This window comes from Oncorhynchus gorbuscha, linkage group LG10 (genome assembly GCF_021184085.1).
Source record: "Oncorhynchus gorbuscha isolate QuinsamMale2020 ecotype Even-year linkage group LG10, OgorEven_v1.0, whole genome shotgun sequence".
Classification (NCBI taxonomy): Eukaryota; Metazoa; Chordata; class Actinopteri; order Salmoniformes; family Salmonidae; genus Oncorhynchus; species Oncorhynchus gorbuscha.
The window spans coordinates 64,278,747-64,295,390 of NC_060182.1; the positions used below are offsets into that span (position 1 = coordinate 64,278,747).

The 16,644-nt window shown below is 44.9% G+C and overlaps 1 protein-coding gene across 1 annotated transcript in view; it reads left to right on the plus strand.

Annotated features, from left to right (window-relative positions):
* The first annotated feature begins 270 nt into the window (after positions 1 to 270).
* The window catches only part of LOC124045228 (disks large-associated protein 2-like), a 48,583-nt gene continuing 32,209 nt past the window's right edge, over positions 271 to 16,644 (plus strand). The window contains exons 1-2 of the mRNA XM_046364501.1: positions 271 to 1,419; positions 13,767 to 13,978. Of these exons, the coding sequence (XP_046220457.1) occupies positions 337 to 1,419; positions 13,767 to 13,978 (1,295 nt within the window). The 5' untranslated portion in view covers positions 271 to 336. The remainder of the gene's footprint in view (positions 1,420 to 13,766; positions 13,979 to 16,644) is intronic.

Here is a 16,644-nt window from a genome sequence, read left to right on the forward strand (position 1 = left end):
GGCACCAACAGACAGACAGACAGGGGAGGGAGGGAGTTGGGAATAAGAGGCCTGAGCTCTGTGGGACTGTGCCATTTTGTGATCATACTTTCTCTTTTTCCACCTTGTTGTTCTGGGTGACTGAGGACAATGTGCTGCTGTAGTGACAATGACATTTGATAAGCGGCTTATTTGATAATGTGTCTTTTCTCTCTCTCTCTCTCTCTCGCTCTCTCTCTCACACAAACACACACACACACACAAACACACACACACACAAACACAGACCAGCAGTATTCATGGTCTCCCTCTCAGCACTTCGATGAAGAAAGCAACTCCCCTCCTCCACCCAGGAACATGAAGGCTCTATCGGGCGGGCGGCCCAGCCAGCTCCAGATCACCTCGGCTCACACCTGCGGCCTGGCCGACTGCGAACACTCCCTGGACCACCATGACTCCCGCACCCCCTCTTACCTCCTCAGCCCCACAGAGAGCTGTCCCATGGAGCACCGTCGCTGCTCTCCCCATAGCTCCATCCACTCTGAGTGCATGGCGATGCCCGTCTCCGTCTCCATGGCCAACACGGACCACTCCATCTCCAGCAGCACCTTTCCCAGGATGCATTACAGTTCCCACCACGACGGCAGCGGGTCACGGGACAGTGGTGGTGGTGGAGGAGGTGGTGGGGGTGGATCACGGGATCGAGATGAGTGTGGCTCGTCGCACGGCGGCAGCGGTAAGATGAACAGAATCCCGGCCAACCTGCTGGACCAGTTTGAGAAGCAACTTCCGTTACATCGCGACGGCTTCCACACACTGCAGTACCAGAAGACGCACACCACCACCACGGAGCAGCGCAACGAGAGCCCCGGGAGGATCCGACACCTGGTCCACTCTGTCCAGAAGCTCTTCACCAAGTCCCACTCCCTGGAGGGCTCGTCCAAGATGAACGGCACCAAGGGGGACTCGCACCGGGAAGGCTCCCACCACCACCATCCCAACCACCATGGACACCACAAACACAGCAAGCGCAGCAAGAGCAAAGAGCGTAAGTCATCAGACAGCAGTGGGAAGCAGCGCTCCGGGGTGGCGGGCTGGTGGAGCTCGGACGATAACCTGGACAGTGACAGTACGTACCGGACGCCCAGCGTCATGTCTCGCCAACAGGTGGACCACATCAGCCACTGCTACCCCGACTCTGTCCACGGCCACTACGGGGACCTGTCGCTCAAGACCTCCAAGAGCAACAACGATGTGAAGTGTTCCGCGTGTGAGAGCGTGGCCATGGCTCCTGAAGGGAAGTTCATGAAGAGGAGCTCCTGGTCAACGCTGACCGTCAGCCAGGCCAAGGAGGCCTACAGGAAGTCTTCCCTAAACCTGGAGAAACCCATGACGCCCACAGACCTCAAGCCCAACCTCAGGCCCTGCCACTATCTACAGGTGAGTCACTCGTATAATCCTAATATGTCCGTTGCTGGAGCCATGTTGCTGGAACCACAGTAATGTTATAGATAGGCAGAGAGATGGATGGGATTGGCAGAGAAGCAGACAGATATGTACAGTGCGGACAGACATAGGTCCGCCGGTAGGCTGATTCAGTGAAGCTACTGAAGAGATGATTTATTGTCATTAGCAGTCAGTGTAGAACCGAAGACCAGCTAGGCTACATGCTAACACTCAGAAACACTGCAAACAATGAGGCTCGTTGATTAGCACTCATCTCAGTAAGCCTGCCGTTAACATGGCCTTCCATCCTATCAGCGGCTTATATTCAATTGACAGTGAGTCCAGACAGTTACTATGATGTTGTTTGTCTCAGCTGGACTTCTGATAGTTCTGAGATTTAATCACTTGTATTTCCCTGTCCAGGATATGAATCACCTGTCAGGGGATCAGCAGGGTAGTGGCAGTGAAAGGGACGGCACAGTGGGAGCAAATCAATTACTGTATCAATGAATGACACCAGTGACAAGTCGGGAGTGCAAAGAAAAGACTCGGGATCAATGCCGATTTGAGCTTGTTGTCGTGCTGTTTCTCCAAGCTGTCAGTTGGTCTGTATCGGTGTGTGAGAGCACTTAGTTCATGGCCAGGATCCGCTTGGTGGGAAACCCTGGTGGATTGTGGTGAGCGGCATTAAGATCAATTCAATGCAATGGGAATCAGCATGTTTGTAGTTGATGGTCCAGGGGTTTTATGTTGGGATTGTTGTAGTAAAGGGTAGGCCATTTGCTTGGGAATGGCAAGTCCCTTACCAACTGTACTCTGAAATAACTATGTATATCAAACAATGGTATTTGTGTATGATGAATCAATATCAAAGCTCTTAAGACAATGAAAAGTACATGTTTTACAGTAAACATGCAACCCATGAGCTATGATCTGCTGACAATCTCAGGGAACATTGAGTGGGCTACTGCCTGGAGGTAAAACCACGTGAACTCCTCAACACTCAGCGAAAAACTCCTCAGGGACACTCCATGAAGTGGAAGGTGGTGGAAATGTTAGATGCTGTCTTAAATGGACAAGAGGTACATTACTCAACCCACCCACCATTCTAATGGGGAGTCCGGCATTGTGTCTGACTATTAGCTGACGTAAACAGAAAAACAGGAGCATGTGGTCTGTGACTAATTCCAAGCAACTGTACATAAAGCACTTTTAAAGGTGATGAACTCCAAACAACGTTGGGGCCTCTACTCTCTTATCTCTCTAAGTGTACTAAGCTCTCTCTGAGACAATGATGATAGGAGACGGTAATGTATTCTTCATCTGTTCATTAAATGGGGTGTCTGAACGTCCATAAACACGTTGGTTGTTCTATAAATAGCCTGGCCCATTCTATTGGTTCTCTGCCGCAGGGCTATTTTGAGTCTCGGTTGTCAATCGGCCACGGGTGACGCATTTCCCCTGGGGATTGGTACCCTCTCTCAGAGGTGAGCTAGCTACCAGGGAGACAGGGGGAAATAAACAGACTATTCTGGTCTCTGGCTGGCTGACTGGCTGTCTGTCTCACTGTCTGTCTCTATCTCTCTCCCTTTCCTTATCAACAGGAGCAGTGAGTCAGGCAGAAGAACATTACTATAACTTTAGGCAACATCCTGTTGCTGTTCTGCTTTGTTTTCCTATTATGGTTTTAGGGTGCAATCCTATAGATTAAATGAGGAAGACACATTTCGGTTGAAGGCATTCAGTTGTGCAACTGACTATGCATCTGGTTTTCCTTTCCCTATAAAGATAGTTGTTGTTGTTTGCTGTTGTGGGAGGTGAGGTGTTTGTGGCACTCCTTATGGTTTGATGTGCTGGCAAGGGTATTATAGTTTTGTGTTTTAAATTATTTTTCAAATAATTTTTCAAAAACATTTATTATAAATTCGGTTTAGTTTCAGTTAGTTTGCAGACTTGATTTACTAGTTTATATTCCGTTTTGGTTTGAAAGTAACATTTATGTTTTGTTTTTATTTTATTTCAGTGTTAGGAACAGAATGTGGCCTATGCGTGGGAGGCTAGTCTTGTGGACTTGCCAGACTCAATGAATAACTGAACCAAAGCTTTGTCTCTTTTTTAATAGTCATTGGAATGAGGCAGGTTGCATGCTCATTTAAAGCCAGGGGAGAAGTAAGCCGGTACGGTCCGGTACGGTGTAGGCCTACTGGCAAAAGAGATAGTGGCAGTATGTTGTACCGGTAAAAGTCTCTATAATTAAAACAAAGATGGAAAGAAAACTGCTATTATACCATCTGGCAGCCACTTGAGAAATGAGCAAATAGACTTTAGAGCAGATGGTATGAACTCCAAAATGTGGTGTATACCAAAATGTGGTATATACCAAAATGTGGTGTATACCAAAATGTGGTGTATACCAAAATGTGGTGTATACCAAAATGTGGTGTATACCAAAATGTGGTGTATACCAAAATGTGGTGTATACCAAAATGTGGTGTATACCAAAATGCGGTGTATACCAAAATGCTGCAGTGTGGTTCGAGGGGAACACAAACATTTTGAGAAAGTAGAGATCACTAGTCGGGACCGAGACATGCGCGGACACCAATGGATACAACAATCAATTCAGGCTACAAGTTTGCCTAATGACAATCAACGAATGTCATTACACTTCTTGGTATTTTAATAGATGCCCCTTTTCATTCATCAAATGACAGGTGCAAAGAGCACTGTTTTAGATGCTGGAATTACTTTAGAGTGGATGAACATGCGCAGGTAGCCTGCTTATCAAGTGATTTGTTTGACAATCAATGAAAACAACATGCCAGGTTGTGTTCGTGCCACATTTAAAGGTACAACATTTTTACAGATAAATGACATGGCTTTACTGCTAGGCCCACACATTTATTTCACACATTTTCACATATAGGAACATCAACTCAAATGTTATTTGTCACATGCAGCGAATACAACAGGTGTGGCCTGTACTGTGAAATGCTTACTTACGAACCCTTTCCCAACAATGCAGAGTTACAAAGTAAGAAAGGACATTTAAGAAAGGAAATAGTAACACACTAAAATGCCATACTGGGGGAAAAAAATTGTATCTACTTTCACCCAGGTCTAAAGCACACTGTTAAAGTCTGTTGTCCTCGGGAAGAGGTTGCCGTTTGCATTGTCTACGTGCAGCTAGCTGGTGGCCGTCTCACTTTGTATTTTTCCTTTAATTGTTTGAATGCTTCTTTGTGGTGTTCAGGTGAACTTCAAGTGAACTTCCTTTGATCTCCATACCACACCTGTACCATCTTCTAACACAACAATACATTTACTTTTGTCTGTCACAGCAATGTCTTCAAATTAATAATAAGGCGACCAAAGGAAGTGTTGGCTTTGGGGATGACCAGTGAAATATACCTGCTGGAGCGCGTGCTACAGGTGGGTGTTGCTATGGTGACCAGTGAGCTGAGATAAGGCAGGGCTTTACCTAGCAAAGACTTATAGATGACCTGGAGCCGGTGGATTTGGCGACGAATATGTAGTGAGGGCCAGCCAACAACAGGTCGCAGTGGTGGGTAGTACTGTATATGTGCAAAACGGATGGCACTATGAAAGACTTCATCCAGTTTGCTGAGTAGAGTTTGAGGCTGTTTTGTAAATGACATCGCCGAAGTCAAGGATCGGTAGGATAATCAGTTTTACGAGGATATGTTTGGCAGCATGAGTGAAGGAGGCTTTGTTGCGAAATAGGAAGCCAATTCTAGATTTTCTAGAATTTTGGATTGGAGATGCTTAATGTGAGTCTGGAAGGAGAGTTTATAGGCTAACCAGACACCTAGGTATTTGTAGTTGTCCACATATTCTTAGTCAGAACCGTCCAGAGTAGTGATGCTAGTCGGGCGGGTGCAGGCAGCGATCAGTTGAAGAGCATGCATTTGGTTTTACTAGCGTTTAAGAGCAGTTGGAAACTAAGGAAGGAGTGTTGTATGGCATTGAAGCTCATTTGGAGGTTTGTTAGCATAGTGTCCAAAGAAGGGCAAGATGTATGCAGAATGGTGTTATCTGCGTAGAGGTGGATCAGAGAATCACCAACAGCAAGAGCAACATCATTGATGTATACAGAGAAAAGGGTCTGCCTGAGAATTGAACCCTGTGGTACCCCCATAGAGACTGCCAGAGGTCCGGACAACAGACCCTCCGATTTGACACACTCAACTCGATCTGAGAAGTAGTTGGTGAACCAGGCGAGGCAGTCAAATCAAAATCTAATTTATTTGTTACATACACATGGTTAGCAGATGTTAAAGCGAGTGTAGCGAAATGTTGTGCTTCTAGTTCCGACAATGCAGTAATAACCAACGAGTAATCTAACCTAACAATTCCAAAACTACTACCTTAAAACACACAAGTGTAAAGGGATAAAGAATATGTACATAAAGATATATGAATGAGTGATGGTACAGAACGGCATAGGCAAGATGCAGTAGATGGTATTGAGTACAGTATATAGATATGGGATGAGTAATGTAGGTTATGTAAACAAAGTGGCATAGTTTAAAGTGGCTAGTGATACGATACATGTATTACATAAAGATGCAGTAGATGATATAGAGTACAGTATATACATATACCTATGAGATGAGTTATGTAGGGTATGTAAACATTATATTAAGTAGCATTGTTTAAAGTGGCTAGTGATACATTTTCCATCAATTCCCATTATTAAAGTGGCTGGAGTTGAGTCAGTGTGTTGGCAGCAGCCACTCAATGTTAGAGGTGCTGTTTAACAGTCTGATGGCCTTGAGATAGAAAATGTTTTTCAGTCTCTCAGTCCCTGCTTTGATGCACCTGTACTGACCTCGCCTTCTGGATGATAGCAGGGTGAACAGGCAGTGGCTCGGGTGGTTGTTGTCCTTGATGATCTTTATGGCCTTCCTGTGACATCGGGTGGTGTAGGTGTCCAGGAGGGCAGGTAGTTTGCCCCCAGTGATGCGTTGTGCAGACCTCACTACCCTCTGGAGAGCCTTACGGTTGTGGGCAGAGCAGTTCCGTACTAGGCGGTGATACAGCCCAACAGGAGGCTCTCGATTGTGCATCTGTAGAAGTTTGTGAGTGCTTTTGGTGACAAGCTGAATTTCTTCAGCCTCCTGAGGTTGAAGAGGCGCTGCTGCGCCTTCTTCACGATGCTGTCTGTGTGGGTGGACCAATTCAGTTTGTCTGTGATGTGTATGCTGAGGAACTTAAAACTTACTACCCTCTCCACTACTTTCCCATCGATGTGGATAGGGGGGTGCTCCCTCTGCTTTTTCCTGAAGTCCACAATCATCTCCTTAGTTTTGTTGACGTTGAGTGTGAGGTTATTTTCCTGACACCACACTCCGAGGGCCCTCACCTCCTCCCTGTAGGCCGTCTCGTCGCTGTTGGTAATCAAGCCTATCACTGTAGTGTCGTTCGCAAACTTGAGTCTGCCGATAAGAATGCGGTGATTGACAGAGTCTAAAGCCTTGGCCAGGTCGACGAAGACGGCTGCACAGTACTCTATTTTTCCGATGGCAGTTATTATATCATTTAGGACCTTGAGCGTGGCTGAGGTGCACCAATGACCAGCTCAGAAACCAGATTGCAAAGTGGAGAAGGTACGGTGGGATTAGAAATGGTCGGTGATCTGTTTGTTAACTTGGCTTTCGAAAATTTTAGAAAGGCAGGGTAGGATGGATATTCGTTTATAAGTTTGAGTCTAGAGTGTCTCCCCCTTTGAAGAGGGAGATAACCGCGGCAGCTTTCCAATCTTTGGGGATTTCAGACGATACAAAAGAGAGGTTGAACAGGCTAGTAATGGGGGTTGCAACAATTTCATTTTATTTTAGAAAGAGAGGGTCCAGATTGTCTAGCCCAGCTGATTTGTAGGGATCCAGATTTTGCAGCTCGTTAGTGAGCATAGGACAGGACAGAGATAGAGTACAGTTGGCTTCTTCCTGAAATTCCAAATGTTGGGAATCATGTGGCATCAACCATCGCTCTCTCTCTGGCAGACTGATTACACAAATTAGTCCCAATTACCCTGCTATGAACCCCCCACACACACACGCACACACACAAACACACACAGGGGCCCTCGTTAGTACCTGTTGGGGAGGAACAGCAGGTTTGATTTAGATGCAGTAAGGTGACAGTGACAATGCAATTAAGCCCTGGACGTGACCAGCTCACCTGACCAAGATACAGATTTACTACCGACTGCTGCTCTTGGCACACTGCTTGGCCAAAATGCCACAACACAATATCTTTGTTTACGGTTTGTCTTAACCTTGATTAATTCACTTTCACCATTTAACACAACTCTCTTTTCCTTCCAGAAGAGTACAAAGCAAGGATTAGGCTTTGATAGTTTCGCTGATAAGGCAATGCGGCAGGATTTAATAAACCAATGAACTGCCGTGTTAACTTGCCAAAGGTGGATGGTTCAGAGTGAGAAAGCCTGTGATTAAAGGCAGAGTAAAGTTGCAGCACTGCAGAAACCACAGTCTCTCTCTGTGAGAGTGAACCAGACAGACACAATAAACCCACATCACCAGAGATGGGCTATAGCCTCGCTCAAAAGCCTTACACTCAGAGGAGAGCATAGGTAAATAAATAAATAATAAAGTGCATTCAGAAAGTATTCAGACACCTTCCCCTTTTCCAAATTTTTTTACGTTACAATCTTGTTCTAAAATTTTAAAAAATTAATCTCATCATTCTACACACATTAATGACAAAGCGAAAACAGTTTTTTAGAATTTTTTTGCAAAATTATAAAAATACAAAAACTGAAATACCTTATTTACATAAGTATTCAGACCCTTTGCTGTGAGACTCTAAATTGAGCTCAGGTGCATCCTGTTTCTATTGTTCATCCTTGTGATGTTTCTACAACTTGATGGTTTGGAAAGGCACACACCTGTCTATATAAAGTCCCACAGTTCATGTCAGAGCAAAAACCAAGACAGTTTGAAGGAATTGTTGGTAGATCTCCAAGATAGGATTGTGTCGAGGCAAAGATCTCAGGAAGGGTACCAAAAAATTTGGTAGCATTGAAGGTCCCCAAGAGCACAATGGCCTCTATCATTCTTAAATGTAAGAAGTTTGGAACCACCCAGACTCATCCTAGAGTTGGCCACCCAGCCAAACTGAGCAATCGGTGGAGAGGTGCCTTGGTCAGGGAGGTGACCAAGAACCTGATGGTCACTCTGACAGAGAACCAGAGTCCCTCTGTGGAGATGAGAGAACCTTCCAGAAGGACAACCATCTCTGCAGCACTCTACCAATCAGGCCAATATGGTATAGTTGCCAGATGGCCACTCAGTAAAAGGAACATGACAGCCCACTTGGAGCGAAGAATGGGAGAAATTCCCCAAATACAGGTGTGCCAAGCTTGTAGTGTCATACCCAAGAAGACTCAAGGCTGTAATCTCTGCCAAAGGTGCTTCAACAAAGTACTGAGTGAAAAAAGTACTGTCTGAATACTTGTGTAAATGTGATTATTATGTTTTTTTCGAAGGTAGTGAGGTATAGAGAGTCCCCAGCCTTCATTGCCCTGACAACGGAGTCCAACAACCGTATGATGGGAGAGAAGAACATTAGCTGAATGATGCAGCTATACATAACCCAGACCAAGAAACACAGAAAGAGAGAGGTAAAGTGAGGTAGTGTGAGAGAGAGAGTCAGAACGGTGGGGGTGACCACACCCCTCGCTAAAACACACTGAATCATTCTCTTCCCACAATCCTCTCTGAAGACATGATGGAGCGGGGAGGGATTATCACTGATTGAGTTGTTTAGCGACGTCGCGCCAGGGAAGCCAGGTCTATCCCCCTTATTACTCTGGCTGGGTCCTGTTTTAATGGCGCTGACTTGTGTTCCTAGCGGGAGATGACCTGAGTGGAACAGAGCTGCAGAGTTAATCAATGAAATGCACTGCAGGAGCAGCAGCAGGGCCTACGGCCTACAGCCCATCCCCCTGGGGAGGCCTATGGGGCAGGAGCAGCAGCAGGGCCTACAGCCTACAGCCCATCCCCCTGGGGAGGCCTATGGGGCAGGAGCAGTAGCAGGGCCTACAGCCTACAGCCTACAGCCCATCCCACTGGGGAAGCCTATGGGGCAGGAGCAGCAGCAGGGCCTACAGCCTACAGCCCATCCCCCTGGGGAGGCCTATGGGGCAGGAGCAGCAGCAGGGCCTACAGCCTACAGCCCATTCCCCTGGGGAGGACTATGGGGCAGGAGCAAGGCTGAGAGCGCAGGGCTGGAAATACACAGGTCATTCACACATTATCTGGAGAACTGGACTAGAATCTGGAATGTATAGTTTATCCTATTAGGACAGGATCAGGGCTGAGGCCTGAGGCCACATACAGGTGAATGCCCAAACATAGTCTGGGAGAGGAGAGGGACTGTAGCTACTGTACATCTTAGGATGTGTCCTTTTTCTGCCTCTCGTGTTTTGCCGTCATGTATAGTTTGTAGTGGGTCTCCTCACTTGAGTAAATTCATTACATTCTGCCCATAGATAACTAAGTACACGTTCTAGGATATTCTATCTTGTTGCAAGCAGCATGAACCATTTGGACCTTGACTGTGTAGATTTGTATGTTCTCTTCCTCCATGCAAACAGCCCTGTGATGTGTGTGTATTCATTAGGATGGGAGACACGGAGATGTCTGGTTCGTTGTCTCTACACAGGGGGGGATCCACCCGTGTATCTAGTTTATTAGCAAATCCCAAATTAAACAAATCTCACCACAGTGTGTGGCTGTCCTCTGGCGCTCCTTCCTTAATTAGACGTCTAAAAATATCAAACTCCTTGAAGACTTAATTAACCCATCGACTCTGGTGAGCGTGCAATGTTTGTGTGTGTGTGTGTGTGTGTGTGTGTGTGTGTGTGTGTGTGTGTGTGTGTGTGTGTGTGTGTGTGTGTGTGTGTGTGTGTGTGTGTGTGTGTGTGTGTGTGTGTGTGTGTGTGTGTGTGTGTGTGTGTGTGTGTGTGTGTGTGTGTGTGTGTGTGTGTGTGTTTTGGACCAGACGTCCTCACAAGCGTAGTAAAACACGAACAATTTAGACAAGTGGGGACATTTTGCCGGTTCCCACAAGGAAAAAGGCTATTTTAGGAATAAATTGTTTGGACTACACAAGGATAGTACAACAAACGTGTGTGTTGGTGTGTTTGTGTGTGTGTGTGCGTGCAAGCGTGTGTGTCATCTGAAGGGTATAAAATGATTTCTCCCTTGGTATGTGTGTGTGGCCCAGTTTTGCTTATTTGTGTGGCATCATCGTGGCACATTTTGCAAGCCCTTTACTCTGGGATCATAATATTATGAATTTCTGCCATAGAGCGCTGTGGACCCACAGGCCTTATGACTTTCAACACACAAGCCCTATTGACTACAGCCAGCTCTCTACTGTCAGATCATTGGTAAGCTCATCACCAAGCTAGGGACCCTGGGACTGAACCCCTCCCTCTGCAACTGAATCCTGGACTTCGTGACGGGCCGGCCCACTGACTTTCAACATTGGGACTCCTCAGGGGTGTGTGCTTAGACCCATCCTGTACTCCCTGTTCACCCACGACTGCGTGACCACGCATGACTCCAGCACCATCATCAAGTTTGCTGATAACACAACGGTGGCAGGCCTGATCACAGACAACAATGAGTCCGTCTAGAGGGCTCCCGAGTGCAGCGGTCTAAGGCACTGCATCTCAGTACTAGAGGTGTCACTACAGACCCTAGTTCGATTACAGGCTGTATCACAACCGGCCATGTTTGGGAGTCCCAAAGGGCGGCGCACAATTGGCCCAGCGTCATCTGGGTTAGGGTTTGGCCGGGGTAGGCCATCATTGTAAAATAAGAATTTGTTCTTAACTGACTTGCCAAGTTAAATAGAGGTTCATTTTGAGACTTAGCAGTGTGGTGTCAGGACAACAGCCTCTCCCTCAACATCAGTAAGACCAAAGAGCTGCTCGTGAACTATAGGAGAAAGAGGGAAGAGAGAGCACACCCCCATCCACATTGACGGGACTGTTGTGGAGTGGTTCGAGAGCTTCAAGTGACTTGGCGTCCACAAGAACTTAACATGGTCCACACACAGTCGTGAAGAGGGCACGGCGGTGCCTCTTCCCCCTCAGGAGGCTGACAATATTTGGTATGGGCCTTCAGATCCTCAAAAGGTTCTACAGCTGCACCATCGAGAGCATCTTGACAGGCTGCATCAATGCTTGGTATGGCAAATACATCTCAAAGCCTTACAGAAAGTGGTTCGGACAGCCCAGTACATCACTGGGGCCAAGCTCCCTGCCACCAGGACCCTCCACCCAGGCCAAACACTCCAGCCACCCAGGCCATGGACTGTTCACTCTGCTACCGTCCGACAAATGGTACTGGAGCATCGGCTGTTGTATTTGCGGTAATTGAACTCTGCTGTACTTTTGAAGTAAAGCAAAACTGTGACAGAGAGGGCTCTATTGTAACAAACCTAACAATACCAAAAATATAAAGAGAAAGAGGGAATGTCCACTCACCGTTATACTGCTCGCAAATGTAATGTTTTATAAACATCATGGATCGATCTTACAAATCATATTTGCAGACGAATTTGCCAATGGACGGTGCATCTTTCTAATAAGTTAAATGAAATGGGGGGAAACCATTCATATATTTATTTCTAAATACGAGATTCACCGGCACAAAAAGCACATCTCTCCTTCCATGGGCACTGTACTTCATGGCTGGATAGGCTGCGCTTCCGCTCTCTAAATCCATGCCTTTATCAACTGCGTTACCTTTAAGACCTGCTTTTTGTGGGTCTTAAAATGGCCAATTAGCGCTGTAAAATGGCCCATCAGCACTGTAAAATGGCCCATCAGCACTGTAAAATGGCCCATTAGCACTGTAAAATGGCCCATTAGTGCTGCACAACGTTACTTTTGCGCTTGTTTTTAAGGACAAACCTCAAATATTGCCACCCCTCCCACCTCAGTGCAAGCGAGCTGATGTTCGACAGGTAAATTACCGAACCTGGTGTTAGGGCTGGAAAATGTCAGTGCCAGACGAAATTGCTAACTAACGTGCGTATGACACTTGCACCTCCTTTGTGCCAGCCGAAAATAGAGCCCGGAGAGAGGAAGAGAGAGAGAGACTTTAGTGGTAGCTTCTTTATTTAACGAGCCTGTGATATTTAAATGAGTTTGTAAACAGCATGATGTCATCAGTTCGATTGAATTAACCCCTAGACATTTGTCCAGCAGCTTCAAATAGTTTCCACAACCTTTCAACAAGTGCCATTATACAAACAGAACACCAGAATATGATACCTTTGTGTTAGGCTTAGGATTTTAGTTTGATCTTTTGAATTCCAGAAGGGATTTTCGTAACAAATAGACCCTCAATTACTCTGTATATTTTTGAAGTAATTATATTGAATTAAACCCAATTCTACTTTATTCAATTGAACTAGAACAGTTCTCTTGCTTGGTTTATTTACTGCTCATAGACGTCTTGCATCAGTAAGTAAACCATCCGACAGAAATGTCAAACAGTGTTGCCGCTGCTCTGCTGTGGTTTATCATGCAACATGTAACACTCTGAAGGCAAGGAGACACCACATCTCTGATGCTGCTCTCACATTCAATATTGAAGAGCCTTATGATGTGTAATGCAACCTTGGGTAAACACAGCACAATCACACTGCACGTGGGCGCTTTGAGTCTCAATCTGGGAACAGATTGCAGTCGAGGGAACAAGTCTGAGTCAGAAAACATCTTGCCAATGGGGATGATGCCTTGCAAGAGTCTTGTCTCAGCTGCAAATGTCTTACTAGCTATAGAGAGAGAATGATAACAGAATATTACAAGTGATGTACTGTACCTATCTTTGCCTGAGCTGTGGTTAAATGTGACTGTGGAGGAATCTCCTATTCAGCTTGATCCTCTATGATCCCACTCTCACTACCTTCATTTTACCAATAAACATGATCGAGGACAGTCTGCTTTACACTACGGCTGAGCCAATACCCACATTGAGAAAACAACAACTCTCCTGACATACCAAAACCAAACAGCTAATGGCTAACTGTTTTCAGGTCTATGTAACAATATCCACAGTTTAAAGATAAACTGTACCTACCTACAGTAAATACTGTACCATGTAGGTAAGTACATGTTACTGCAAGTGGGGGCAAATAAACTTTGAGGTAAACCTGTGTATCTGTAGTACTCATAACATAATTACATTACAGTATCTTCTACAATCTTACTACTTCTGTTACAGGGTACCCAACTCTTCTCTCTAACCCTCTCTCTATCCCCCCCCCCCCAGGTACCTCAGGATGAGTGGAGTGGTTACCCAGGGGGAGGTAAGGACGATGAGATCCCCTGTCGGAGGATGAGGAGCAGCAGTTATGTCAAAGCCATGGGTGATGAGGAGAGTGGAGAGTCTGACTCCAGCCCCAAGACCTCCCCCGTGAAGACAGTCCGGCCAGACGCCCTGGTCAAGTCTGTCATGCAGAGACCACTCCTAGACTCCCAGAGGTAGGCCATGTAAAGTATCCTAGCATGTGGAACTGAGTTAAGAACATGCCGTAAGATCACTCCACAGCTAGCTTGAAATGTCACGGATGGAGCCATCCAAATCGGTCCCTTTTGGGTGCCTCAACCTGTTGGAACGTTGTCAAGGAGGGCGGTCACATATGTTGCAAAGCAGACGATCACTGGTTTGAGCCCAGTATGGGGCAGTCAGACATTGGGGGAAGCTAAGCAGTTTGCAGCACACTGACCCCCATTACACAGGTAATGCCAAAGATTTGATCCCAGGTCTGTGGTTAATAAGGGCACGTTCTAGAACTTGTAGAAATACCAAATAAATTAATCAGATTTAATTTCTATAGCAAAACGTTTTTAGTGTCATTGTTTATAAAGCTTTGTTAAGTGTGTGCACTGGGGGTATAAAATGAATGAATGCTGGAATGGATTAGATAGGCCATGATGCAGACACAATCACAGAAACGAGGTTAGGATGATAATGGCATGACATTAGAACAAATGCAGCAGATTAACATGAAATTAGATTACAATACTTGTCCATTGGATGAGACGAGCAAAATTCTAACACACTAACAATGGCTCAAGCAAAAACATATCCTAGATAGATGATTCAATAAGGGGGGCAAGAATGCTGTTGTTTGCCTTTTTACATACTCTGTTGGAAGGCAATGTCGTTGTTGGATTATAAAACCGCATATTCTCGTTCTCTTTTTCTTTACATTAAAGTCAGTGAGGTAAAGTAAAACCAAAATGATCCAATGTTGTTATTTCCATAGAAATGTCTCCCCATTACAAATCTGGTTTCAGAATAGTTTTAGAGCCTTGAATTAGTTACACATAGTGTTTAAAGGGGCACACGGGTTATTTTATCTGTGTCTACTTCTACATGAAAAAATACTATAGTATACTATGGTATAATATCGTATTATTATGGAAAACTATGGTATTCACTAAAATGTTTTTGCGGACTTTACAGTACTTTTTACTGTAGTATTTACTGTTAACTATAGTATAAATACTATAGTAAAAGAAAACTATAATATTTTCTATGGTAATTAATATAGTGCAGATTGTATACTGTAGTATTTAGTGTAGTGTTTTTGCAGACTGTACTATTCTGCATTATTTATTGTAGTGTTTTCTCAGATTGTAGTATACTGTAGTGTTTATTATAGTGTTTTTGCAGACATTACTGTAGTATTTACTATAGTGTTTTTGTTTTATTATCTTTGACATAAAGTGGTGGCTATCTCCTTCAGGAAACCTACTGGAGAAATACGAGCAAATTTTCCATAACCTGTTGGTAGGACTGGGGTCTGAACCGGTAATAATATATTCTATAACCTGCATAGAACACAATATGGTCTATACTTGGCATGTAGGTTTCTCACTTATGGGTGGCACAAATTGGTATATGGGGGAGGGGAATGGACAAGGTATATGGAAATGAAATACTGTATAATTTACTATAGTTTCAAAAAGTGTAGTGTTTTTGCGGACTGTAGTGTTATATTTGATTTAATTTTTGCCCCCCTTTTCGTGATATCCAATTACAATCTTGTCTCCTTGTTGCAACTCCCCAACGGGCTCGGGAGAGGCAAAGGTCGCGCTGCTTCTTAACACCCGCTCGCTTAACCCCGGAAGCCAGCTGCACCAATGTGCCGGATGAAACACTGCTCAATTGATGACTGAGGTCAGTTTGCAGGCTTACGGCCCGCCACAAGGAGTCGCTAGAGTGCGATGAGCCAAGTAAAGCCCACCCAGCCAGACCCTCCCCTAACCCAGACGACGCTGCGCAAATTGTGCGCCGCCCTATGGGATTCCCAGGCACGGCCAGTTGTGGTACAGCCTGGGATCAAACCCAAGGCTGTAGTGATGCTGCAACACTGTGATGCATTGCCTTAGACTGCTGCACCACTTGGGAGGCCCTGGACTGTAGTGTTTTAGCGGACATTACTGTAATATTTTTTTGTAGATAATACTTCAGTATTTACTTTAATATTCTACAGTATACTACAAAATTTCATAGTAAGTACTACAGTATGTAGAATAATCTACAGTATACTACAATTTACTATGTAATTCTATAGTAAGTACTGTAGTATTCTATTGTAAACGGTAGTATTTTTTGGGCTGTTTCTTGTCCTTGTATGGTTTGGTAATTGTCATTGTCAATGGCTGCTGTGTTTGCCCAGTGTTTCTCCCATTTCCTTGTTACCGCACTTCCTCACCCTAACCCCTGGGGCACTCTCATATATCATTCATATCCTTGTCAATTTAGGTCGCAGAGCAGTGGCAGAGTTATATTGCAATAAAAACGTAGTCATTTTATGAAATCCTGTGGTAGTTCAAAGGTGGATCTTAGTGTAAAATCCATCTCCCTTAGACTTTCAGTGTAAATGGTTTTAGAGTTTTGTCTTGAATAAAAGGTGTTCTTCATTGTGTCAGTGCAGTATGAGAAAGTCACTATTCTCTGAGCCACAGCTATAGTTTATTCTTTATTGCGTTTTTAATTTTAGCATTATATCAGACATAAATACATTAAATTGTACTTGGCGAGTCCATCTTTCCCTGATGTAATTGTTAATGTCGCGCCACTGTCTGCCAGTGCAAGCACACTTTCATTCTTCCTCAAAGGCCACTCGTCTCTCTTT